General features: G+C 40.8%; 1 protein-coding gene across 11 annotated transcripts in view; it reads left to right on the forward strand.

Moving 5' to 3' along the window:
* The window catches only part of RNF115 (ring finger protein 115), an 83,225-nt gene that overhangs the window by 26,550 nt on the left and 28,912 nt on the right, over positions 1-27,763 (forward strand). For 5 of the 11 annotated variants that reach the window (XM_073997616.1, XM_073997609.1, XM_073997597.1 and 2 more), the window contains 3 exons: positions 9,801-9,859; positions 11,746-11,798; positions 14,224-14,281. Coding sequence is in view for 1 of the 11 variants with exons in the window: in XM_005542114.5 (XP_005542171.1) it covers positions 9,801-9,859; positions 14,224-14,281 (117 nt within the window). In the remaining 10 variants the exon portion in view is untranslated. The remainder of the gene's footprint in view (positions 1-9,800; positions 9,860-11,745; positions 11,799-14,223; positions 14,282-27,763) is intronic. The other 6 variants (XR_012415898.1, XM_073997605.1, XM_073997602.1 and 3 more) reach the window with 2 other exon arrangements.

Below are 27,763 nucleotides of genomic sequence, written 5' to 3' on the forward strand. Positions count from 1 at the left end.
CAAGGTACTGCTAATAGGCAAAACAGTTTTGAAAAAGAAGAACAAAGCTGGAGGACTCAAACTTTCTGATTTCAAAATATATTACTAAGCTACGGTAATAAAACTGGTGTGGTACTGGCATAACAACAGACATATAGACAATGGAATAGAGACTCCAGAAATAAACCCTTGCATATGTGGTCAGATGATCTTGGACAGGGGTGCCAGGACCACTCTGTGGAGCAAGGACAGTCTCTTCAACCAATAGTGTTGGGAAAACTGGACTTCCACATGCAAAACAAAAATTTGGACTCATATTTTACGCTATATATAAAAATTAACCCAAAGTGGATTAAGGACCTAAACATAAGACCTAAAACTGTAAAGCTCCTAAAAGAAAACTTAGGGGAAAGGCTTTATGATTTTGGATTTGGCAGTGATTTCTTGCATATGACACCATAAACACAGGCAACAAAAGCAAAAACAGACAAATGGGACTGTATAAAACTTAAAAACTGTGGTGCATCAATGAACACAGTCAACTTGAAAAGGCAACCTGTGGAATGGGAGAAAATGTTTGTAAATTGTGTATCTGTTAAAGTATTAATGTCCAGAAAGTAGAAAGAACAACAACTCAACAACAAAAGATCAAATATACAGATTAAAAAATAGGCAAATGACTTGAATAGTCATTTCTCCAAAGATAATAAACCAGTGGTCAAGACGCATTTGAAAAGATGTTCAATATCACTAATCATCAGAGAGATCAACATCACTAATCATCAGAGAGATCAAAACCACAATGAGATATCACCTCACACCCATTAGGATGCCTTCTATTAAAAAACAAACAGGGAATTATGAGTGTTAGTGAAGATTACGAGAAATTGGAACCATTCTTGTGCACTGTTAGTGGGACTGTAAAATGGTGCAACTGTGATGGAAATCAGCATGGCAGTTCCTCAAAAAATTAAAAATAGAATTACTATGTAATCCAGCAAACTCACTTCTGTATATGTATCTAGAAGTATTCAATGCAGGGCCTCAGAGATATTTTCACACCTATGCTAATAGCAGTACATTCAGGATAGCTGTGAGGTGAAAACAACCCAGATGTCCTTGATGAATAAATAAAATATGATATATACACACAATGGAATATTATTTAGCCTTAAAAAGGAAATCTGTCACATACTGCAGTGTGGGTGAACCTTGAGGATATTAAGTGAAATAAATCAGTCAAAAAAAAGACAAATACTGTATGCTTTCACTTATATTAGGTATTATTACTGAAACACCAGGGGTGTATTCTCGGTCATGCTGCTTGCTGCACAGAAAGCCAGTCACTGAGACAATGAGTATTGCCAGGGAAGGAGGTTTTAATTGGGTGCTGTAGCTGAGGAGACAGGAACTCAGTCTCAAATCCATCTCCCAGGCTGACTAAAATTAAGGGCTTATATAGCAGGGAAGAGCTGTAACTACATGCAGGAAAATAGGAATTAGGGAGAGATAAGGAAGAGAAGTTGGTCAACAGGAAGCAGGAGGTCACTTAGGCAGTCATGATGTGTTGAGGGGTCTGAGGTTTCATTATTTAGATGCAGTGATCTGGTAAGTTTCAGTTCCTTGATATATCTGGGATACCTGATGGTTTCCTGAGAAAGGAACTCAGATAAGACAAATGTAAGTTTTTCACGTTTTAAGACTGGGAGAGTCAGTTTCTATTTTTTTCAAAAGAAACTATAATCATCAGTTCTGTAGGACAGTTGGGTTGTTGGTGTCAGTATCAAAAATTACAAATTCATAGAAACAGAGGTAGAATGGTGGTTACCAGGGAATGAAGGGGAGAAATGGGTTGTTGTTGTTTAATGGGTATGGAGTTTCAGTTTTGCAAGATGAGAAGATTCTGGAGATGTTTCACAGCAATGTGAATATACTTAACACTTCTGTTACACTTAAAAATGGTTAATGTGGACCGAGTGTGGTGGCACATGCCTGTAATCCCAGTATTTTGGGAGGCTGAGGCCGGCAGATTGCTTGAGCTTAGGAGTTCAAGACCAGCCTGGGCAACATGGTGAAACCTCATGTCTACAAAAAATACAAAAATTAGCCGGGTGCAGTGGCATGCACCTGTAGTCTCAGGAAGCAGAAGTTACAATGAGTTGAGATGATGCCTCTGCGCTCCAGCTTGGGTGACAGAGGGAGACCCTGTCTCAGAAAAAAAAAAAAAAGGTTAAGATGGCAAATTTTTGTGTATTTTCTATCACAAAATGTGTAGACAGAATAATATAACGAATCTATATGTATACAGTTTCAACAATTATCAGCTTATAACCAATCTTATTTCATTTCTGTCCTCATCTAACGCCTTGTCTGTTGATTAGTTTGAAGCAATTGATAGAGTTTTTGAGCTCTTAGAGTGAAGGGGTGGACCCTTAACATAGCTGGAAATCATGGGAAAGCTAGTGACTTGTGTGAATCCAGAAGAAAAGTGGTACTAGTAAGTGGAGTGATATGAAGCCTTTATAAGGAAAATCTAGAAACAGGAAATACAGTATCTTTAGAGTATCATTTTGGGGTTTCCAAGTATCTAAGAGGCAGATTAAAGAAATGGAAGTGAAATAGTTTTCTGAGACCAGACTTTGTTCTGAAATCAGACTACTAAAGTATGTAAGATACAAATGTGCATTTTTTACTTTGATAATTAGAGAATGAAGATCTTGTATATTCTAAAAAGTTCTCTGTTGTTTCTGTAATGTTGATTGCAGGAGGATATTCCAGGCTGTGATGTTTATTTTATAATTAGCTACTTTTATCAAGAATAATTAACAGAGCATTTGGGAAGAGTTTTGGCTTTTCTTCCCTGAAATCAAAATATAACTATTGAGAAAGCTTTGATTGTTGCTTATAAATGGAAGGAGTACTTGTCACTTCCAAATGACAGGAAGAACCATAGAGCACTTCTTTTTTTTTTTTTTTTGAGAGGGAGTCTTGCTCTGTCGCCCAGGCTGGGGTGCAGTTGCCGGATCTCAGCTCACTGCAAGCTCCACCTCCCGGGTTTACGCCATTCTCCTGCCTCAGCCGCCTGAGTAGCTGGGACTACAGGCGCCCGCCACCTCGCCCAGCTAGTTTTTTGTATTTTTTAGTAGAGATGGGGTTTCACCGTGTTAGCCAGGATGGTCTCGATCTCCTGACCTCGTGATCCACCCGTCTCGGCCTCCCAAAGTGCTGGGATTACAGGCTTGAGCCACCGCGCCCGGCCACCACAGAGCACTTCTACAGTTTGATTTATATCTCTGAAGTGTCATGTTCCTGTGAAGGAGCTGTAGTGGTTGACAGCCTGGTTCCTAGAACTGAGGAGGCGAAGCCAGCTGAGCTTCTAGATTGGGTGGGGACTTGGAGGACTTTTGTGTCTAGCGAAAGCATTGTAAATGCACCAGTCAGCAGCTCTGTGTCTAGCTAAAGGATTGTAAACACACCAATCAACACTCTGTAGAAAGGTACCAATCAGCACTCTATAAAATGGACCAATCAGCGCTCTGTAAAATGAACCAATCAAGCGGGATGTGGATGGGGACAAATAAGGGAATAAAAGCGGGCCATCCTCAGCCCAGTGCAGCAACCCGCTCGGATCGCCTTCCAAGTAGTGGAAAGTTTGTTCTTTCGCTCCTGGCAGTAAATCTTGTTGCTGCTCACTCTTTGGGGCCGCACTACCTTTATGAGCTGAAACACTCACCTGGAGGGTCTGTGGCTTCATTCCTGAAGCCAGCGAACTCAGGAATCCACCAGGAGGAACAACTCCAGAGGCGCAACCTTTAAGAGCCGTGACACTTCCTGCGGAGGTCTGCGACTTCACTCCTGAAGTCTGCGAGACCACGAACCAACCGGAAGGAATAAACGCTGGACACATCTGAACATCTGAAGGAACAAACTCCAGACACACCATCTTTAAGAAGTGTAACACTCACCGCGAGGGTCCGCGGCTTCATTGTTGAAGTCAGTGAGACCAAGAACCCACCGGAAGGAATACATTCCGGACACAGAGCCGTGACTGGGACCATGTGAAGTGGGGACTTCATGTGATCCCCATCCGAGATGACACCACTGCACTCCAGTCTGGGCGACAGAGTGAGACTCTGTCTCCAAAAAAAAAAAAAAAAAAAAAGAAAGAAATTAGACGCCCCTTGCCATACAGAAAGGGAAATAGTGTTCTAGTTACAGGAAGCTTTTGGGCAATGCTGAGCTTGATGAGTTCGAAGAATCAAAAGAAGGCTAGTTTGTGGCTAGAACACACTGAGGGAGGGGAGAGGTGGGTAGTCTAGAATGAGATTGTCAAGTTGAGCACAGACCAGCCCTGTAAATCGTGTTAAAGAATTTAATTTTAAGTGTTTTTGTAAATAATTGAAAGATTTTAAGCTGGGTAATGACGTGGTCTGTTTAATGCTTTAAAAAAGATGGTTCTTTTTTGATTTTAGATTGGAAAGGACTAAATGAGAAGCAGGACACGACTTAAGAGGGAAGATACTCAGGCTGGGCGTGGTGGCCCAGGCCTGTAATTCCAGCGCTTTGAGAGGCTGAGGCAGGCGGATCACTTGAGGTCAGGAGTTCGAGACCAGCCTGGCCAACGTGGCGAAACACCGTCTCTATTAAAAATACAAAAATTAGCCGGGTGTGGTGACACATGCCTGTAATCCCAGCCACTCTGGAGGCTAAGGTGGGAGAATTGCTTGAACCCAGGAGGCAAAGATTGCAGTGAGCCAAGATGGTGCCACTGCACCCCAGCCTGAGTGACAGAGCGAGACTTCATCTCAAAAAAAAAAAAAAAAAAAAAAGGAAAAAGAGGGGAAGATATTTAGTGCTCAGAGCCAGTACTGGCTTGGGTTAAGGTAGCGGCAGCGGCACAAGGAGTATGTAGATTTGGGAAATGTGTTTGTGTTTGGAGTACCAGGATTTGATGGTGGGAGGTGAAAGAGAGGCGTTAGGAATGACCCCTGGGTTTCTAGTATGAGCAAACTGGTATGCCACGTCTTGAGGGGGGGTGTGTGTAAGAGAGAAAAAGCGTGTGAGAGCGCATACATATAAGAGTGAGTGAGTCTGGAATTCAGAAGACTGGCCTGGGATAGAGATATACATTTGGGGGGAGTTGGCATATAGAGATATTTAAAGCAATAGGAATGAGTGAGAGAGGGAGAGAGAAGAAAGAGGGCCTAGCACTGTGATTTCATTTTACTATTGACTCTTTTTTTGAATTTAATCTTAGACATTAGATAAGGTTAGCTTTCCAAAATCAGTCTCATTTGCATTCGGCATTCAGATACACTCGTGTATGTATGTGTGTATGTGTATATATGTGTGTGTGTGTGTGTGTGTGTGTATATATATATATATTTTTGATACAGAGTCTCACTCTCACCCAGACTATAGTGCAGTTGTGCCATCACAGCGCACTGCAGCCTCAACCTCCTGGGCTCAAGCGATCCTTTGGCCTCAGCTTCCCAAGTAGCTGGGACTACAGGCATGTGCCATCATGCCTGGCTAATTTTTAAATTTTTGTAGAGACGAGGTCTCACTATGTTGCCCAGGCTGGTCTCAAACTCCTGAGCTCTAGCAATCCTCCCGCCTCAGCCTCCCAAAGTGTTAGGATTGTAGGTGTGAGCCACCACGCCTAACCAGATAAGTTTTCTTAATGGGAGAGAAAGGGAGGGAGTTGCAGCTTTCTGGGAGGGTAGCGGATGAAGGAGTAGAGGAGGACTCAGGGATTTATGTGGTCCTCAGATTACTTTATTTCTGGAGTAGTTTACAGTATGCCTGTTGTGAATGTGTCTCATCCTTCATGTGTGTAGTGGGGAAAAAAGGTTGAGTTTCTGATCCTGAAGGTAAAGTTGATATTAATAGTTATCTAAAGTTTGCTACATTCTGACCCCTATCTGCCTGTCTGCATATCCACATTCATACCACTCCCAACCTCCATGCATGCTGTTTTCGATCATCATGGTCCTAAACCTATTATTTCCTTTTTCATTGGACAAATTATTTTAGGTGTGTGTTTCAGTCAGAGCTTTCCCTAGTTCTCCCAGGCAAACTCTGTATTTGTTTCTGTTTCCAGTGTTCATTGATTATAGCAATTATTGTATTAGATTCGCTGTTTCTTGGTTTGACTGTCTCTTCAAGAAACTAATCTTTTTGACATGAGGGATTTTTTTTTTTTTCCTTTTTAAAAAGCATTTGAGGGCCAGGCATGGTGGGTTATGCCTGTAATCCCAGCACTTTGGGAGGATCACTTGAGCACAGGAGTTTGAGGCTGTCATGAGCCGTGATTGTGCCACTGCACACCACTCTTGGTGACAGAATGAGACCCCATCTCTTTAGAAAAAAAGCATTTGAGTGTTTGAATTGCCATCCTGTCTTTCTTTGAAGAGTCAAATACAGCTTACATCATCTTCAGGTAAAACAAAATTTTGGGTTCAGAAACTATAGGGCATAAGAAAATACTTGAACTGGGAACAGTATCTCATGCCTGTAATTCCAGCACTTTGGGAGGCCAAGGTGGGCAGATTGCTTGAGCTCAGGAGTTCTTCCAGACCAGCCTGGGCAACGTGGCGAGACCTTATCTCTGCCAAAAATACAAATAGCTGGCCATGGTGTATGCCTGTGGTCCCAGCTGAGACCAGGAGGATTGCCTGAGCCCTGGAAGTCAAGGCTGCAGTGAGCCAAAATTGTGCCACTGCACTCCAGCCTGGGCAACAGAGTGAGATCCTGTCTCAAAAATAAATAAATAAATAAATAAGAAAGAAAATGGTTGAAAATGTCTTTCCTGTGCCTTTGGAGTCCAGGATGAGGTTAAAAAAAAAATGTTTCCCAGATCTATTTTCATAGGTAGTTAAAATATACTTTAAAAAATTACTATAAGGTAGTGTCTAAAGTGTATTCTTATCCCCAACGCTTGATACTATTTAAAAGAAAGATTTATTATTGAAGGAAATAGAAATTGACTTAATGGAATTGTTTTGGTTATTTGAATTGTCATTTCTGTAGGGTATTTGAGAATGTTAGGTTTTATTTGGAATCATTGATAAACAGAAGATAGATTAGAATAGAAATATTGTACCGCTTCATTGTTCCTAGTCTACAAATTGATTTATGCTGCTACTCAGTTTATGTCTCTCTCTCTCTTTTTTTTTTTTTTGAGGTGGAGTTTCGCTTTTGTTGCCCAGGCTGGAGTGCAATGGCGCAATCTTGGCTCACTGCAACCTCCGCCTCCCAGGTTCAAGCGATTGTCCTGCCTTAGCCTCCTGAATAGCTGGGATTACAGGCATGTGCCACCACGGCTAATTTTGTAATTTTTTTTTTTTTTTTAAAAGTAGAGATGGAGTTTCTCCATGTTGGTTAGGCTGATCTCAAATTCCCGACCTCAGATGATCCACCTGCCTGGCCTCCCAAAGTGCTGGGATTCCAGGCATGAGCCACCATGCCCGGCCCAGTTTTATGTTTCTTGTATGTATAGTAAAAAGTAGCAGTCTCTTTCTTTACATAGTAAAAAGTAGCAGTTTCTTACTTTTTTTTTTTTGAGACAGAGTCTGGATCTGTCGCCCAGGCTGGAGTGCAACAGCACTATCTGGTCTCACTGTAACCTCTGCCTCCTGGGTTCAGGAAGTTTTCCTGCCTCAGCCTTCCAAGTAACTGGAACTACAGGCACACGCCACCACACCCCAGCTAATTTTACATTTTTAGTAGAGATGGAATTTCACCCTGATGGCAAGGGTGGTCTTGAACTCCTGACCTCAAGTGATCCGCCCACCTTGGCCTCCCAAAGTGTTAGGATTACAGGTGTGAGCCACCACGCCCAGCCTAAAAGTAGTGGTTTCTATACCTGTCATTATCATAATATTTTACTGCTTTGAGATATATATATATATATATATATATATATATATATATATAGTGGAGCTTTTTTGGTTAGATTTGAAGAGAAAATTAGACGATGAATTCATTCTAATTAAAAAAAAAAACCTAAATTTTAGGCCAGGCATGGTGGCTCACGCCTGTAATCCCACCACTTTAGGAGGCCAAGGTGGGCAGATCACCTGAGGTTAGGAGTTCGAGACCAGCCTGACCAACATGGTAGAACCCCGTCTCTACTAAAAATACAAAATTAGCTTGGCATGGTGGCAGGTGCCTATAATCCCAGCTACTTGGGAGGCTGAGGCAGGAGAATGGCTTGAACCTGGGAGGGAGAGATGGCAGTGAGCTAAGACCATGCCATTGCACTCCAGCCTGGGCAACAAGAGCAAAACTCCGTCTAAAAAAAAAAAATAGGCCGGGCGCAGTGGCTCACGCCTGTAATCTCAGCACTTTGGGAGGCTGAGGCGGGGGGATCACCTGAGGTCGGGAGTTCAAGACCAGCTTGACCAACATGGAGAAACCCCGTCTCTAGTCTCTACTAAAAATACAAAATTAGCTGGGCGTGGTGGTGCATGCCTGTAATCCCAGCTACTTGGAAGGCTGAGGCAGGAGAATCGCTTGAACCCGGGAGGCGGAGGTTGTGGTGAGCCAAGATCGCACCATTGCACTCCAGTCTGGGCAATAAGAGCGAAACTCCGTCTCAAAATAAATAAATGAATAACCTAAATTTTAAAATAAAGAAAAAAATCTTTGGCACTCTACCTTTCAGCTGTCAGTGGAAACCACTTAGGTAGCTATGAAACAATTCTGCAAATATTTTATGGAATTCCGTATTTGCCAGAGTATAATAGAAAAAACTAGGCCGGTACTGGACTGGGCGTGGTTGCTTATGCCTGTAATCCCAGCACTTTGGGAGGCCGAGGCGGGTGGATCACCTGAGGTCAGGAGTTTGAGACCAGCCTGACCGACATGGTGAAACCCCGTCTCTACTGAAAATACAAAAATTAGCCAGGAGCTTATAATCCCAGCTACTCAGGAGGCTGAGGCAGGAGAATCACTTGAACCCAGGAGGTGGAGGTTGCAGTGAGCCGAGATCATGCCATTGCATTGCACTCTAGCTCCTGAGGTCCTGGGCAAGAGAGTAAGACTCCATCTCAAAAAAAAAAAAAAAAAAAAAAAAGAAGGCTGAGTATGGTGGCTTATGCCTGTAACCCCACCACTTTGGGAGGCCTAGGCAGGTGGATCAGCTGAGGTCAGGAGTTCGAGACTAGCCTGACCCAACGTGGAAAAACCTCATCTCTACTAAAAATACAAAATTAGCCGAGCGTGTTTGTGCATGCCTGTAATCCCAGCTACTTGGGAAGCTGAGGCAGGAGAATCATTTGAACCCAGGAGGTGGAGGTTGCTGTGAGCCGAGATCATGCCATTGCACACTCCAGCCTGGGCAACAAAAACGAAACTCTGTCTCAAAAAAAAAAAAAAAAAAAAGAAAAGAAAAAGAAAAAAGAAGAAACTAGCCTGGGCTCAGTGGCTTATGCCTGTAATTCCAGCACTTTGGGAGGTTGAGGCAGGAAGATCCGTTCAGGAGTTTGAGATCAGCTTGGGCAACATAGCAAGACCTCATCCTCTACAAAAAATAAAAAAAATTAGGCATGTTGGCATATGCCTGTGGTCCTAGCTACTCTGAAGGCTGAGGCAGGAGAATCTCTTGAACCTGGGAGATCGAGGTTGCAGTGAACCATGATCATACCACTGCAGTCCAGCCTGGGTGACAGATCACAAAAGAAAAAAAAATACTACTCGAGTCAGCAAGTACATACCGCATTTCAGAGCCTCAGCTTGTATACTGCATGTTATTCTGAAACTACAGATCTCACTTAGCTTTCTAATGAAAAATTTTTGTTTCTTCCTTTCTTTTATAGGAATATATTTGTCCCAGATGTGAATCAGGCTTTATTGAAGAAGTGACAGATGATTCCAGGTATTGTACAAGCTCATGAATAAGCCAGACATTATATTATCAAAACTATTTTCTCTCAGCATGGACTGAGTAAATTGAATTTGTTTTATAACTTACACTCTACAGAGAGAGCGAGAGTGAGAGAGAGAGAGAAAGAGAGTGTCAGTGAGTGCATGAGCTTGCACAAAAGAGGGCAGAAGAATGGGAGAGGAAAAAGAAAGAAAAATGGGAAAATTTGGAAAGTAATAAGATAGCAGATGTGGTGATATGCACTGCTTCTGATTGTATGTGGCATTCCATGTACAACTGTACGCATGTCAGAGTAAATCTGGTAAGTTTTCATTTATTAGCTGAGACTTGGGGGCTTATCTTAGATTATTAGTTGGTTTTTAGTGACCACTCTGATGCCTGAAGGTAAACTGCTGTTATACCTCTTTGGTGGGTTAGGGAGTGACTTCTGACATAGATACCTAATCAGGTAAACAGGCTGTTCTAGTCAGGGAAGCTGATTGTTCCTCTACTTTGAGGAAGCCTTGAGTCTCTTGTTCTTATTAAGATTATTTGGCCAGTGTGGTGGATCATGCCTGTAATCCCAACACTTTGAGAGGTCGAGGTAGGTGGATCACCTGAGGTCAGGAGCTCGAGACCAGCCTGGTAGCCTGGTCAACATGGTGAAATCCCATCTCCTCTAAAAATACAAAAATTAGCCACGTATAGTGGCGGGTGCCTATAATCCCAGCTACTTGAGAGGCTGAGGCAGGAGAATCACTTGAAACTGGGAGGCGGAGGTTGCAGTGAGCCAAGACTCCAGCCTGGGCAAGAAGAGCGAAACTGTGTCTCAAAAAAAAGAAAAAAAAAGATTGTTGCTGTCAAACTTAGGCCATCTTTCCAGTGTAATATTAATATATGGGTTTGCAGTGCTTGGAATTTGTTCTTATTGGCCTTAGTAAAGGTATACAGCTGATAAAAAGGGGAAATATTTCTGGAAGTGACTTACATATTCTTTTTTTGTTTATGTGAACAAAACTATAAAATGTGTTTTCTTGTTTTTTTTTGTTTTTTGTTTTTTGTTTTTTGTTCTTTTCTTGAGACAGAGTCTTGCTCTGTTGCCAGGCTGAAGTGCAGTGGTTCGATCTCGGCTCACTGCAACCTCTCCCTCCCGGGTTCAAACGATTCTTGGGCCTCAGTCTGCCCAGTAGCTGGGACTACAGGTGTGCGCCACTGTGCCCTGCTAATTTTTTTTGTATTTTTAGTAGAGACGGAGTTTTGCTGTGTTGGCCAGGCTGATCTCGAACACCTGGCCTCAAGTGATTCGTCTGTCTTGGCCTCCCAAAGTGGTGGGATTACAGGCATGAGCCACTGTGCCCAACCTAAAATCTTTTTTTTTTTTTTTTTTGAGACGGAGTCTCACTCACTCTGTTGCCCAGGCTGGAGTGCAATGGCACGATCTTGACTCACTGCAACCTCTGCCTCCCAGGTTCAAGTGATTCTCCTGCCTCAGCCTCCCAAGTAGCTGGGATTATAGGCACCCGCCACCACGCTTGGCTAATTTTTGTATTTTTAGTAGAGATGGGGTTTTACCATGTTTGCCAGGCTGGTCTTGAAGTCCTGACCTCATGATCTGCCCGCCTCAGCCTCCCGAAGTGTTGGGATTACAGGTGTGAGCCACTGCACCTGGCCTAACCTAAAATTTTAATAAATTTTAAAATAGCATTGATAGGATGGCCTCTTTTGGTAAACACAATGGCACATTTGTTCTTTTGGGGCTATTTGGTTAAACATTGGTCTGAAAATTGAAGAAATACTGACTGGTCAAAAAGAATCTGTAATCTGAAGCATCTTAATCTTGGAGTGACTTTGGGGATTTTAATGGCAGTAGGTAATTCCTTTACTGTTACTGTTGGCAGAATCTAAAGTTTGAAGGTACCTTCCACAACCAGGAAAAACTACACATTTTACAGTATGTACTATTAGTTTTACTTTACTAATGATTGGTGATTATATGTGTAAACAAGCTGGAGCTTCTGGGGCAATATGTGGCATGGGATCTATTTTGATACAGTTAAATGTCATCTTGGTTTTAAATAGTACAATACCAACACTAAACCTTTAAGAATAGCATGACTGCAAAATTAGCAGTTTTGTGTGGATGGCATGCTAACTTGGGATAGCTTTTTGTTTGTGCCATTATAATTGCATCAAATACTTATTTCAGGCACTTATGCTCTGCATGTGCTAAATAAAGGATATATTGGTTGTGGGGGAACGATTAATGGGCTTATTTTTTGCCAAGTTTTCAAGTAGTAACCCTGGTTTCTTTAGGCAGATAGTACTTTTATGCAAATACAGTTATAAATGAGAATGAATAACTATAGGATGAATCTTTGCCTAGCAGGGAACTATGGATTCTGTGGTTTTTGTTCTTAATTCTTTTATGTGTCTTTGTAGATCAAAGGTTGTCTTATATAGGTGCTATTGGTAGCAGTTTACTCATACAGACTGTGTGTTTTGAAAGAGATTAGTGTTTTACATGAAAGAAGATATCTTTTTCTTAGAATCCTTGTTTTAGAGGCAGTATGGTATTTCCTTCTATAAAGTTCATAAATATTTGCTGATTTAAATATTTAGCAGTTGCAGTGGTAAGTAGTGGAAGGGTAAAAACCAGTAAGAGGAGGTTCTCACATGTAAATATTAGATGATGGGCGCCATCTGCTCTTAAACTTCCATGTAGAGGAGCACACTGTAAGTTTTCTTAAGCTTTGTAACATTTCTCAGAACAACGTGGTGCTTTCTATTATCCCTTCTCTATGATTAGCTCTATTACTCTTAAAATGTAAAGGAATTTTAAGGAAAGCGAACAGTGAGGTAGCTTCAGGGAGAGCAGAACCCCAGAAGATAAGAGTTGCAGTTTCAATTACCAAGGATATTTAAATCCCTGAAACTGTGTAGTAAAGGCAGGAAGGAAGAGTCCTGGAAACCTGTCTGGGCTTGAGCAATCAAATGGATACATAGCCACTCAACTTAGTTTTTTATGGTATGTGGTAGTTCAGTTAGCTCTTTATTTAGCATAGATGTACAAGTACTTTTGGGCTTGTTATACATTTGGAGTGATTTTTACAAAAGTGGTTTTCTGAAATTAATAGAGGTATTAAATGGTTTCTAATCATGGAATAAGGCTTGAGAATGATTGCATAAAGAATGGCATTAGCTTTGCTTTTTCATTTTTGGTTTCAGACTAACTAGGGTGTGTGTGTTTCCTCAGTGAGCTCAGCACAATGCCTGGATTGGTATTGTAATCCTACAGATGAAAACTGTTTGTAGTAGTTTGTGAACTTATCATTGGGGTGAGTGTTTCTATGTTTGTGTGCTTAAGTGTGTCTCTTGAGGTAAAAGTGGTATCCAGCAGTTCCTGTGATTCTTTCCATTCCCCCTTCCTGGATGTGTTAGCTTGTTTTCTTTGTTCTTTGCAAATTTCATGAGGACAATGGGATTTAATATTTCTCTCCACTCTTCAGGGTCCTTGGGAATAGATAGTTATTTTATCATTTTCACGTGATTAATTCAACAACTTTTATTTTTGAGTCTCAATATAGGATATTGACATTGCAGGGTTTTTAAAGGTGATAGTACTGTGTAATGTCTGACACTTAATGAACACTCTACGTGTATTTGAGAGGCATTAATAAATTGCAGTCTTCGCCTCCTGAATTTATATTGATGAAGGAGGCAAATGGGTTGAAATGGATGCAGCACATCCTAGATATTTATAATACAAGGTAGGTTTTAGAATCAAAGTGAGAGTGCAGAGGGGTGTGGAAGAGTCTTATTTGGTTGGTGAGTACAGAAAGGCTTGATGGAGGAGGTAGCATTTGAGTTGGGTCCTGAAAGGTGGGTAGGGGGAGAAATATTTATTGAATCCTTTTATAGTGTTTTAAACACAGTACCAGGCCCCTTACGTTACTACATTTAATCATTCCTAAGACATATTAACTATTGTAGCTGCACATGTTTTGTTCATCTGGTGGTTGAATGGTTTTTTAGTGAAACATTTTGTTTTGTTAGTGTTTTTTGAGGATAAATGTTTTTCTTTTGATAGGTCAAATCTGAATTGCATTGCTGGCTGTGGGTCCTTCTTCCTTCTCTATGGTGACTTCTCCAATTTTCATTGGATTTAGCCTTGAAAATCACTTGATTTTGTGGTTTATGATACTTCTCATAGATTAATTTACATGCCAGTTATTCATAATTTCCTTTATAGGTGTTGTGTTGGGATGAGTTATTTTTCCTTATTGGGCTTTGTTCTCATTATGCCATTCTATATTTAGCTTCTGGGAGGGGAGCTTGTTCCTGGGAATAGAATCACCACTCATTCCTTTTCTCTTTAGTTTTTTAGGTGGTGGCGGCAGTCGGATAGACAATAGCACAACAACACATTTTGCAGAGGTAAGTTTTCCTTTAGTTGTAGGAATTCTTTGAGAAGTGGTTAGGTGTTAAAATCATGGCAGATACTAATTTTCCAGTGTGGCAAGACATCAGAGTTTAACTGAATGTATAAGAAAAAATGTGGGCCAGAGTAACCCTTGGGAAGGTTTGTGTTTTCAGTAACTGGGGCTTGAGCATGTTACCTTTGATAAACCCTTGTTTAGGAGAAAGTAATAGCCTCAAACTGTATTCTTTTAAACTGGTAGTGTTTTTAATTCTTGTTTTCTACTTCGTTATTGTACATACAGTGTGAGAATAAAAAGCTTGTGCTGTTTTTGAAATAACAGTGTTGCAGACTCTGCTTTAGTGGTGTGACAACCAGGTAAAGTGCAGGCCAGGATGAGTTGTTGAAGTCACAATGAAATAGTCTTCAACCTTGTACAGAGGTACTGGTTTCCAGGGCTTACCTTTAGTCAACACAGTAGTTTGGTGTAGATTAAGGATACATTTACTTGCCTTTCAGATCCCAAGATGGGGTCTATAAATAATTTCTATGTGTTCTTATAATGTGGCGTCCATATTTTTTGGGAAAAATCTTAACTGTGATTTGAAAATAGGGTATTAGTCTTCATTCTTGAATACCATTTTATATTAAATCCAGAGTAATTTTCTTTTTTCACTTTGTCCATTGACCTAAAGTCTCTTTAGTTGTCTTTTTTTAAAAAAAGAAACCATTGTAACTATTTTTAAGTGTATAATTCAGTGGCATTAGTACTCTCTGTTTTTAATCATTTAGAGACTACAGCCCAGAAGGTACAAACCTGCCAGCCTACAAAAAACACTGATGTTTTTCTTTTGCTTGTTTGTATGTGTACCCTATATTGCCATACAACTTGTTCAGCTCTAGGAAGCTGACAGATGCTAAAAGTAAGAAATAAGTTAAATCCCATAATCAGGATTTCTTTGTTTTAGGATCACATTAACCTTTTCCAGAGATAGCTGAAGTGCCTAGAGAGATAGCAAAATATTTCACTGTTTTGTATGTAAATTGAAATTGTACTAGTAGTATATTTGAAAAGTGATATTTAAGAAGAAGCCTGTAAAACCCTAAGCTTCTCTCCCTTATTATTTGAAAATTGTTTTAAGACCTGTAGCCCCCACATTTTGATGTTGTTAGATTTACCAACATTGTGTGGGTAATGGTCCAGTTCTATTTAGGGTGGTTTTTCTGCTTATGGTCTGTACTACTTCTTAATATCCAGTATTAAGAGTTTTGGTTAACTCTGAACTGCCCAGGTTGATTAGAGTGATTCCAGACAGATCATGTTTTGAACTTCCATTTTTATTTTCTCATTTTAATGAGTTGAAAAACGTTATTTAAAATGTATTCTGGGCCAGGCATGGTGACTCACGCCTGTAATCCCAACACCTTGGGGGCTGAGGTGAGCAGATCACCTGAGGGCTGGAGTTCGAGACCAGCCTAGTCAACATGGTGAAACCCCATCTCTACTAAAAATACAATAAATTAGCTGGGCATGGTGACATGTGCCTTTAATCCTAGCTGCATGGGAGGCTGAGACATGAGAATTGCTTGAACCCGAGAATTGCTTGAGGCAGAGGTTGCAATGAGTCGAGATCGCACCACTGCATTCCAGCCTGGGTGACAGAGCGAGACTCCATCTCAAAAAAATAAAATAAAATAAAATGTATTCTGTTTGCCAGTCCTGGAAGCCTTTGTGATTTCAGTATTCTTTTCTCTTGTGTGTGCTATTTGTGATAACACAGATTGTCACTTACTGATTATGCATATGCAGAAGAAGAAATTTCATTTGATTTTTCTTTAGTGTTCTCTTTTAGGTAATGGAAATAGATTGGTCTGCCAATTTTGTAGATATGACTCACCAGGAAGAGATGCATTGAGTAAGAAGAAAAATAAATATATGTAGTCAGTTACCTAACTTTAGTAATGCTAAATCCGACACTGATGGCATGAGTTATCCTTCAGGTGTTAAAGTAATTTTGCTGATTCATAGCTTGTAACTTCATATTCTTTAGATGTTGCCAGGGATTTTTAAAAAATTAGCTAAGAAGTGTATGTGTGTGTGTGTGAGTGTTTGTGTATGTGTGTGTGTGTGAGTGTTTGTGTATGTGTGTGTGTGTGTTTAAGAGATGGGGCTTTACTGTGTTGCCCAGGCTGGACTCGAACTTCTGAGCTTAAGTGATCTTCCCACCTCAGGTTCCCTAGTAGCTGGAATTACAGGCAGGTGTCACTGTGCCTGACTAAAAGTATATATTGAATGTTTCATACATAGCACTCTCCTAGAAATAGGGCCAGGAAGTAAATGTCATGGTTGCCTTGCCTGAAAGGAACTTAAAATTTAGTTGTGGAGCAAGTGAAACACTTAAGAAAACAGGGAAGGCTGGGCGTGGTGGCTCATGCCTGTAATCCCAACACTTTGGGAGGCCAAGGCGGGTGGATCACCTGAGGTAAGGAGTTTGAGACCAGCCTGGCCAACATGGTGAAACCCCATCTTTACTAAAAAATACAAAAAATTAGCCAGGCATGGTGGTGGGCGCCTGTAATTCCAGCTACTCAGGAGGCTGAGGCAGGAGAATCGCTTGAACCCAGGAGGCGGAGGTTGCAGTGAGCGGAGATTGCACCACTGCACTCCAGCCTGGGCAATAAGAGCGAAACTCTGTCTCCAAAAAAAAAAAAAAAAAAAAAAAATGTACAGAGTATAATAAATTTATTGTGGGATATATGTAACAAGTATAGTAGAAGGAAGAGATAAGGTGGGCCATGGTCTTGAGGAGAGGTCATATAACAGTGATTAAGAGCACAGCCTCTGGAACCAAATTGCCTGAGCTCAAATCCTGTGTCTGCCACTTATTGGCTGTGTAACCTGGGCAAAGTTACTTAGAATCTCTCAGTGCCTCTCTTGTTTCCTTGTCTGTAAATTGGGGGAAATAATCATCCTTTCCTCATAGGGATGTTATGATGATTAAATTGAGTTAATACATGCTAGGTATGTAGACCTGACTGTGCCTACCATCTAGTGAGTGCTTGATACATTTTAGCCATTCTTAAGACTTCATAGAGAAGGTAAAACTTGGCACTGGAGCCTTGAAGAGTAGGTGGAATTTAGATAAGCAAAGATGTGAAAATTATCTCAAAATAATATTCATAAGCTGTAAGGTTTTATGCTTATGTCGCTGAAGAAAAAACAGAAATAAAATTATATATAGAAACTAAAGTTGTTTTTCTTTTCCCCGCTTTAGTTGGTAATTTCAGCAAAGACTTATGCTCAGGTTTGCTCTATTTTTCTTTAGCCAGAGCTACTTGTACAATGAGGTGGTTATTTTCTATAAGTAACATTTACTGATAGCTGAATTCTTAAAATACTGACTGTATTAGAAGAGGCTCATTCCAAGAAAATTTCTGACAAAATCGGTATTGACTTTTTTTTAAAAAAATGAGACTGGGGTGGGAGATAAGAGACTAATGGGATAGAGAGAAGGTAGGGGAGGGTTGCCAGTTACATGGGAGCAATGTTTGAATAATGTGTGAGGGCCAGTAGAGAGTGAATCTGAAAATGTTGCTAGCAATTTGTAGAGAGAAGACATTGCTATACTAAGCTCCTGCTGGTAATCTGGAAAGTGAGCCCCATAGCTACCTGAAGGTTTCATTGATTACTTGCACTTCTGACCATGACCTGGTGCCAGTGGGTCATCTGATCTTAGAGTCTCAGCTTACCTGAATGGATCACTTCAGTGCAAGAGTGGCTCTGGCGGCTGCCTCAGATTAGGAGAAAATAAGATACATGGCTTTCTGGAAAAAAGAGCTCTCAGGTATGCACAAGAGGGCAGAGTGCTCTGAGCTGTCTGATTTATATGTATTTAAATAAAATTTGTTTTTGTTACATAAGCAGCATTATAGTGGCAGTAAAAAAAATTAAAAATATGTATCTTCAGTTTCACAATTTTTTTTTTTTTTTTTTAAGACAGAGTCTCACTCTGTTGTCCAGGCTGGAGTGCAGTGGTGCAATCTCGGCTCACTGCAACCTCCGCCTTCTGGGTTCAAGTGATTCTCCTGCCTCAGCCTCCTGAGTAGCTGGGGCCACAGGCGCATGTCACCACGCCTCGCTAATTTTTTGTGTTTTTAGTAGAGACGGGGTTTCACCATGTTAGCCAGGATGGTCTCAATCTCCTGACCTCATGATCCGCCCGCCTTGGCCTCTCGAAGTGCCGGGATTACAGGTGTGAGCCACTGCGCCCATTCGAGTTTCACTATTCTAAGAGCTCCCTTTTTCCATACATTTCCTTTCAGATTTTGTCCTAAGGTGTAGACACTGAAAAATAACAACCTTAAGCTTTTTTGTTTTTGTTTTTTTGAGGCGGAGTCTTGCTCTGTTGCCCAGGCTGGAGTGCAGTGGCATGATCTCGGCTTACTGCAACCTCTGCCTCCTGGGTTTGGGTGATTCTCTCACCTCAGCCTCCTGAGTAGCTTAGATTACAGGCCCCCGCCACCTAGCGTGACTGATTTTTGTATTTTTAGTATTTTACCAAGTAAAATAATTTATAATTTTTGTAATTTTGTATTTTACCAAGTTGGCCAGGCTCGTCTGGAACTCCTGACCTTGGGTGATCCTCCCGTCTTGGCCTCCCAGAGTGCTGGGATTACAGGCATGAGCCACTGTGCCTCGGCCTAAGCTTTTTTAAAAATGAGAAATATCTGCCGGGTGTGCAGATCACGTGAGGTCAGGAGTTCCAGACCAGCCTGACCACTGTGGCGAAACCCCCCCATCTTTACTAAAAATAAAAAAAATAACTGGGTGTGGTGGTGGGCACCTGTAATCCCAGCTGTTCGAGAAGCTGAGGCAGGAGAATCGCTTGAACCCAGGAGGCGGAGGTTGCAATGAGTTGAGATCGCACTACTGCACTCTAGCCTAAGCAACAGGGCAAGACTCTGTCTCAAAAAAAAAAAGAAATATCCCATATTCTCATTACTTGATTATAGCTTTATGCATTTTTTAGCATACTTCTCATTTCTCATATGCATACCTCATAACTGTTTAGAGTTGCTGTCATAAGAGTGTATCATATTTCTGCCTCTAAAAATTTACTTGGTATTATGTCATAAACCTTTTACTTGTCTCTCTATAGTTAATAGAATTATAGCTGGACATGGTGGCTCACGCTTGTAATCCTAGCACTTTGGAAGGGTGGAGGCAGGCGTATCGCTTGAGCCCAGGAGTTCAAGACTGGCCTGGGCAACATGGTAAAACCCTGTCTCTACAAAAATAAAAATAAAAAGTTAGCCAGGTGTAGTGGCATATGCCTGTAGTCCCAGCTATTCGAGAGGCGGAGGTGGGAGAGTCTCTTGAGCCTGGGAGGCAGAGATTGCAGTGAGCTGAGATCGTGCCACTGTACCCCAGCCTGGGTGTCCAAGTGAGACCCTGTCTCAAAAAGAAAAGAAAAAAAAATTTAGGACTTCATATTCTTTAATGGCTACACTATATTTATTGAACTATTATCCTGTGTTAGGCATGTCTAGTTATATATGATGGTTGATCATTGATCATACTTCTTCTACCTAAGTCTACAACATACTGAGAAATAAAACAGAACACTGGACAGATGGATATAAAAATTTAATTTTTATTCAGCTGAATTGGAACACAAAGTTGAACTGTGGCCAAATGGACATCCTAAGTTTATACAGGATGACCTACCTGAGAATTAGAGTCTGCAGAGCAGGCACACATAATCAGAACCTCTTATTTTGCATTTGTGCAACTTCACTTGCTGGAGAAATGTGAAATCATTAGAGATTAGACTTTGCTATTCACTAATCAGCTACATCATTCCTCTGTTGAAGAGTACATAGAATACGATGCCCTTTACATAAAATTCTAAAAAACGCATACCACAGAAAGATCAGGGGTTGCTTGGGGATGGGGAGGGGCAGGAGGGAAGGATTATAAAGGCACACGAGGAAACATTTCGGAGTGATGAGTGTCTTCCTTGCTTTGCTTTAATGTTTTCACAAAATCACCTGTGAACTTTTTCGAGATTACGTTTCTAAGGTTAATAATTATAAAATTATTTACCCTTAATTGACTCATCTTTATAGACTCTAATATTATTTTTTGAGATATAATTCATATACTATGTAATTCACCCTGTTAAAGTATACAACTAAGTGGTTTTAGTATATTCACAGAGTTGTACAACCGTTTACCACTGATTTAGAACTTTTTCATCATCCGCAAAAAAATCCCCATACACCTTAGTAGTCACTACATACTTCTCCACAGTTCTCTCAGCCCTAGGCAACCACCAATCTATTTTCTGTCTCTTTGGATTTGCATATATAGGATATTTGTTATAAATGAAATCACGTAATATGTGAACCTTTGTGACCGACTCTTTTCTACTTAGCATACTGTTTTCAAGGTTCATCCATGCTGTAGCATGTATCAGTACTTCATTCGTTTTTATGGCTGCATAATACTACATTGTATGGATATTCCACATTTTATTTATTCTTCATCAGTTGATGGACATTTAGGTTGTTTACACTTTTTGCCTGTTATGAATAATAATGCTGCTCTAAATATTTTTGTACAAGTTTTTGTGTGATCATATGTTTTTAATTTTCTTGGTTATATAACTAGGAGTGAAATTGCTGGGTCATTTGGTAACTGTTTACGTTTTTGAGGACCATACCATAATATTTTAAGAAGTGCTGATGTGATCATGGTTAGTGTAGAGCAAGTTCTGCTAAATGGAAGATATTGTCCATCCTGTTTTTTATTTTGAATGTGAAAGTAGTTCACCCCAAATATTTTCAGAAATACTGTCATTGTACTTATATTCAGAGTAATGTTTTCAGGTTTTCAAGGCAAAACTTGTCAAACTGTCTCTGTGATTCTTTAGACTATTTTAGCAAAACTCTATGATAGTGTTCCCTATTAGTTTTTACTTATGTAAGCTGTGTCCTAAATACCCAGTTTTGTTGTATGAGCTTTTTTTTTTTCTTTTATGCTTATCTAAGTCTACTCAGAGACAAATGACCTGAAGCTATTTTTATCCTTAGTGCTGATTTGGTATAAATTTGCGAGGTGTGCTCTGCTGTCCTGTGTTCTTTGGTCAGGGTACACTATTATTTTGAGATTAAAATAGGCCACAAATACATTGACTGTTACTATTAATTTGCACTAATTTGCACTTTCTATACAAGTTGAAAAATGCCTCGTTATGATGTTGAAGCTGTTTTTTTGTTGTTGTTGTTGTTGTTTTTTTTTTTTTTTGAGACGGAGTCTCGCTCAGTTGCCGAGGCTGGAGTGCAGTGGCGCGATCTCGGCTCACTGCAAGCTCCGCCTCCCGGGTTCACACCATTCTCCTGCCTCAGCCTCCCGAGTAGCTGGGACTACAGGCGCCCTCCGCCACGCCCGGGTAATTTTTTGTATTTTTAGTAGAGATGGGATTTCACTGTGTTAGCCAGGATGGTCTCGATCTCCTGACCTCATGATCCACCCGCCTCGGCCTCCCAAAGTGCTGGGATTACAGGCGTGAGCCACCACGCCTGGCTGAAGCTGTTTTTAAGCATGGATCCTTTAGAAATTTTATATATTATTAGGTGTGATAACAATTTATAGTCATCTAAAAGTATGTTAGTATCAAAGCAGATTATTATGAACTTGGTGCTTGACTTTTCTTCCAGTCAAGATTTTAAAATATTTTATTTTTAAATTATAATGAAACTAATGGTTACTTTGAGAGTTGTTTTCTGTGAGCAAATGTTGTGGAATCGTATATAGTAAGGGAATCATAGTTCTTGTAATTATCTTCGTGAGATAGATGATTGAGAACATGGAGGAGTCTGCTTGTACTTTTTCACTTATTGAAGACAAGTATAGTTTTAGGTTTTTTTTTTTTTTTTTTTTTTGAGATGGAGTCTCGCTCTGTCGCCCAGGCTGGAGTGCAGTGGCGCGATCTCGGCTCACTGCAAGCTCCGCCTCCCGGGTTCACGCCATTCTCCTGCCTCAGCCTCCCGAGTAGCTGGGACTACAGGCGCCCACAACCGCGCCCGGCTAATTTTTTGTATTCTTAGTAGAGACGGGGTTTCACCATGGTCTCGATCTCCTGACCTTGTGATCCGCCCGCCTCGGTTTTAGGTTTTTAAATCTTGCGTTTACTTTGGAATTTTGGGTCAAGAGAATTCTTGTGTTCTAGACAATTTTTCAGACTAGAAACCAGTGATCTCTAATAGATGAAGACTGTAACTGGAAAGTAAAGGGAAATAAGGCAGATTTGATAAGAAGTGCAAATGGCAGTTAAAATGAAAAGGTGTTTTATGTCACCAGTATTTAGAGAAATCTTTTTTTTTTTTTTTTTTTGAGACAGAGTTTCATTCTTGTTGCCCAGGCTGGAGTATGCAATGGCGCGATCTTAGCTCACTGCAACCTCTGTCTCCCGGGTTCAAGCAATTCTTCTACCTCAGCTTCCCAAGTAGCTGGGATTACAGGCATGCTCCACCATGCCCAGCTAACTTTTTGTATTTTTAGTAGAGACGGAGTTTCACCGTGTTAGGCTGGTGTTGAACTCCTCACGTCAGGTGATCCACCCGCCTCAGCCTCCCAAAGTGCTGGGATTACAGATGTGAGCCACTGTGCCTGGCTGAGAAATCTAACTGATGTTTTTACTCTGCATGTTACTTTTTGTTCTTCAGCTTATGTATTGGAATTTTTAAAACTTTTAAAAAATGTTGGTCAGGCTGGGTGTGGTGGCTCATGCCTGTAATTGCAGTGTTCTAGGAGGCCAAGGTGAGTGCATCACCTGAGGTCAGGAGTTCAAGACTAGCCTGGCCAACATGGTGAAACCCCGTCTCTATTGAAAATTCAAAAATTAATTGGGCACGGTGGCAGACGCCTGTAATCCCAGCTACTCGGGAGGCTGAGGCAGGAGAATGGCTTGCGCCTGGGAGGCGGAGAATGCAGTGAGCCAAGATCGTGCCAATGCACTCTAGACTGGGCGACAGAGCGAGACTCCTTCTTAAAAAAAAAAACGTTGGTCAGAGTAGTGGTAAATGTAAGCTTTTATACTCTGGTAGGAGTCTAAATTGGTACAGTAGCCCCCCCTTACCCTGTGGTCAACCAGGGCCTGAAAATAGGTGAGTATACCACAGTAAGATATTTTATTTTATTTATTTTTATTTTTTTGAGACAGGGTCTTGCTCTGTTGCCCAGGGTGAAGTGCCATGGAGTGATCTCGGCTCACTGCAATCTCAGCCTCCTGGGTTTGAGCGATTCTTATACCTCAGCCTCCTGAGTAGCTGGGACTACAGGTGTATGCCACCATGCCTGGCTAATTTTTTTGTATTTTTAGTAGAGACAAGGTTTCACCATGTTGGCCAGGCTGGTCTCAAACTCCTGGCCTCAAGTGATCCTCCCACCTCAGCCTCTCAAAGTGCTGGGATTATAGGCTTGAACTACTATGCCCAGCTACAAAAAGATATTTTAAAGTGGGGCACAGAGGCTCATAGTTCAATCCTAGTACTTTGGGAGGCTGAGGCAGGAGGATTACTTTAAGCCAGATATTTGAGACTAGCCTGAGCAACAAAATTAGACCTCATCTCTAAAAAAGAAAAAAAAATTTTTTTTTAAATTAGCTAAGTGTGATGGTACGTCCCTGTAGTCCTAGCTACTTGGGGGATTGAGGTAGGAGTATCACTTGAGCCTAGGAGATTGAGGCTGCAGTGAACCATGGTCGCGCCATTGTACTCCAGCCTGAGCGACAGAGTTGAGACCTTGTCTCAAAAACAAAAAACAAAAAACCACATTCACAAAACTTTTATTATTATATATTGTTATAACTATTCTATTATTAGTTATTGTTAATTTCTTACGATGCCTAAGTTATAAATTAAGTTATAAGTTATAAATTAAACTTTACCATAGGTATGTATGTATATGAAAAAACATAGCATATAATTAGGATTCTGTATAGCTCACTGTAACCTCGACCTCATGATCTTGAGCTCAGGATCCTGGGTTCAAGTGATCCTCCCCACTCAGCCTCCTGAGTAGCTGGGCCTTAACGGTGCATGCTACCACACTCACCTAATGTTTAAATTTTTTGTAGAGACAGGATCTCACTGTGTTGCCCAGACTGTTCTTGAACTCCTGGACTCAAGTGATCCTCCTGCCTTGGCCTCCCAAAGTGCTAGGATTACAGGCATAAGCCACTGTGCCCAGCCTGTTTTTGGGTTTTCTATGTACACAAATTATTATTAAGAGTTCAGCAAATTTTCTGTATACTAGGGTCAGTATACAAAAATCAGTTGCATTTCTGTTACCAGGAATTAACTATTAAAATACAGAATTTTAAAAAAAGATACTAAGGCAATTAGAAAGTCAGTTCAATGGGAAAATGGACAAAAGACATGAAAGAAGAGAAGACATAAAAGAGAAAGAATAGAGATTTAAAACTGATTTAGTTGAAACAACTGATGAGTGCTGAAAAAGTAAACTCTGTGTGATTTAACAAGAATATGATTTAAATTTAAGAAATAAATGTGGCTGGGTGCCATGGCTCACGCCTGTAATCCCAGCACTTTGGGAGGCCGAGGTGGGCGGATTACTTGAGGTCAGGAGTTTGAGACTAGCCTGGCCAACATGGTGAAACCCATCTCTACTGAAAATATGAAAAATTAACCGGGCATGGTAGCACATGCCTGTAATCCCAGCCTCTCGGGAGGCTGAGGCAGGAGAATGGCTTGAACCTAGGAGGTGGAGTTTGCAGTGAACCGAGATCGTGCCATTGCACCCCAGCCTGGGTGACAGAGCAAGACTCCATCTCAAAAAGGAAAAAAAAAAAAAAGAAAGAAATTTTTGGATTTCTAAAACATCAAAAAAAAAAAAAAAAAGAAAAGAAAGAAAAAGGCTGGGGGGGCGCAGCAGGGAAGAGAAGACATAGGAATGGCTAGTAAATATTACATGACAGGATGTTTAGCCTTATTAGTATATTAGTATCAGAGAAAGCAAACTAAAACCACAATGACAGGGTGATGTCAGTGAAATGGCAGAGTAGGAGCTTCTGGGGGTCATCCCTCTGCAGAAACACCAAATACCTTGACAAAAAAGTCAGAATCAAGCTTATCGAAACTCTGGAAAGATAGTCAAAGGTTTACAGCAGCCAAGCAAATACTTCGCCAGAAGAAAGGGCACTGAAACAAGATAAGAGATCTTTGTAGCATTTTAGCTTACCCTAGCCTCACCTTCCTTCCTGGTATGGCTGCAATCTTGAAGATGAGAGCCTGTGTTCCCCATGCTGGTGCCTGATTCCAGAGAGTGAACCCTCTTCCTCCTAAGGGGTTATGTGTTCTGTTTTGTCCTTTCCCCGAAGGACTGCAACTAGGGGCAAAAATCAACCAACCAACTAACCAACCAACCAAACAAAAAACCAGGGCAAACAATAAGATATTGAAAGCCTGAGAGGAAAAGCTGTAGAGTGAGTTTTTGTGGAGGAATAGGAGCTTTGAAAAGCTGTTGTGGATGAGAAACTGGAAAGCCAAGTGCACAGCTCAGGGCAGTATGCATGCTCAGAAAAGAGAAGGCCATTAGCTTTCACCTTGGCTTGTCTTTAGGTTCAGCACAAGCAGGAAGTGAGTATTAAGGCAGATTTATAAAGGCCCTGGCTGAGTTTTGAAGGAGTGCCCCAACAGCTAATCAGCAAAGACCTGGCGAGCATTTTACTTTTCTTTTTCTTTTTTTGGGACGGAGTTTCACTCTTGTTGCCCAGGCTGGAGAGCAATGGCACGATCTCGGCTCACCACCACCTCCATCTCCCAGGTTCAAGCGATTCTCCTGCCTCAGCCTCCCTAGTAGCTGGGATTATAGGCATGTGCCACCATGCCCGGCTAATTTTGTATTTTTAGTAGAGACAGGGTTTCTCCATGGTGGTCAGGCTGGTCTTGAACTCCCAACCTCAGGTGATCCACCCGCCTTGGCCTCCCAAAGTGCTGGGATTACAGGTGTGAGCCACCGCGCCTGGCCGTCTTTTTCTTTTTTTGTTTCTTTTTTTTTTCTCTTTGGTTTATTTGTTTGTTTTGAAATGTGGTCTTGCTATGTTGCTCAGGTTAATCTTGAACTCGTTGACTCAAGCGATCCACCTCAGCTTCATGAGTAGCCAGAATTATAGGCACACACCACTGCACCCATCTCTTTTTGTTTTTGTTTTATTTTTTACGCATTATAAATGTTCAGTTTTTTTTAAAAAAAATTACGAAGCATGTGAAGAATCTAGAAAATATGCCTCATTCACAAGAAAAAAGAAATGAACAGAAACTACCCCGAGGAAGCACTAATACTAGAATTACTAGACAAAAAGTTTAAATCAGCTGTCTTAAGTATACTCAAAGAGCTTAGAGGACACCATGGACAAAGAAGTAAAGGGATTCAAGGTAATAATATCTCAACAAATAGAGAATATCAGTAAAGAGATAGAAGTTTTTAAAAGTAAGCAAATAAATTTTGGAGCTGAAGATTACAATAATTGAAATGAAAATTCACTAAGGGAGCTCAACAAAAGATATGAGCAGACAGAAGAATCAGTGAACTTGAAGATAGGTCCACTGAAATTATACAGTTTGAAGAGCACACATTTAAAAGATTGAAGAAAAATGAACAGAGCCCAAGAGATGTGTGGGATACCAACGTATGTATCATGGTAAGGAGAGGGAGGAAGGTGCAGAAAACATGTTTAAGAAATAATTGCCGAAACCATTTCAAATTTGACAAGGCATGAATATACACATCCAGGAAGCTAAGCTAACACCCAAGAAGGGTAAACTCAAAGACATCCCATACAAGACACATTGTAATTAAAATTTCAAAAGCCAGAGATAAAGAATCTTGGAAGCAGCAAGAGAGAAGCAACTTGTAACATATAAGAGATCTTAAATAAGATGAATTTCTGTTGATTTCTTAGCAGAAACCATGGAGGCTAGAAGGCAGTGGAATGACATATTTCAGGTGATGAAAGACAGACCTGCCAACCAATAATTCTAAATCTGGCAAAGCTATCTTTCAGGAATTAAGGAGAAATCATGACATACCCAGATAATAGCTGAGGGGGCTTCATTATTAATAGACCTGCCCTGTAAGAAATGCTAAAAGGAGTCTTCAGGCTCACCACAGATCTATTAAATTTTCTTTTTGGCATAGGACCAAAACATACGCATTTTAATTAAACATTCGTAATTTTTCTTACACAGCAAAACCAAAAACCCCACATTGGAAAATCATTTTCTATTCACCAAATTGTTAAAAACTTTTTTTAAAAACAGTCCTGTGATATCAAGTGCTTGCCAGGATGTAGCACAATAGAAACTCTTAAACATTTGGTGGGTGTATAAATTGCTGCAACCAGTTTGGAAAACAATTTGTCGCTACCCAGTAAAGTTGAAGATGTATGGATCATGTAATAGTTGGACAGACC

This window comes from Macaca fascicularis, chromosome 1, assembly GCF_037993035.2.
Source record: "Macaca fascicularis isolate 582-1 chromosome 1, T2T-MFA8v1.1".
Classification (NCBI taxonomy): domain Eukaryota; kingdom Metazoa; phylum Chordata; class Mammalia; order Primates; family Cercopithecidae; genus Macaca; species Macaca fascicularis.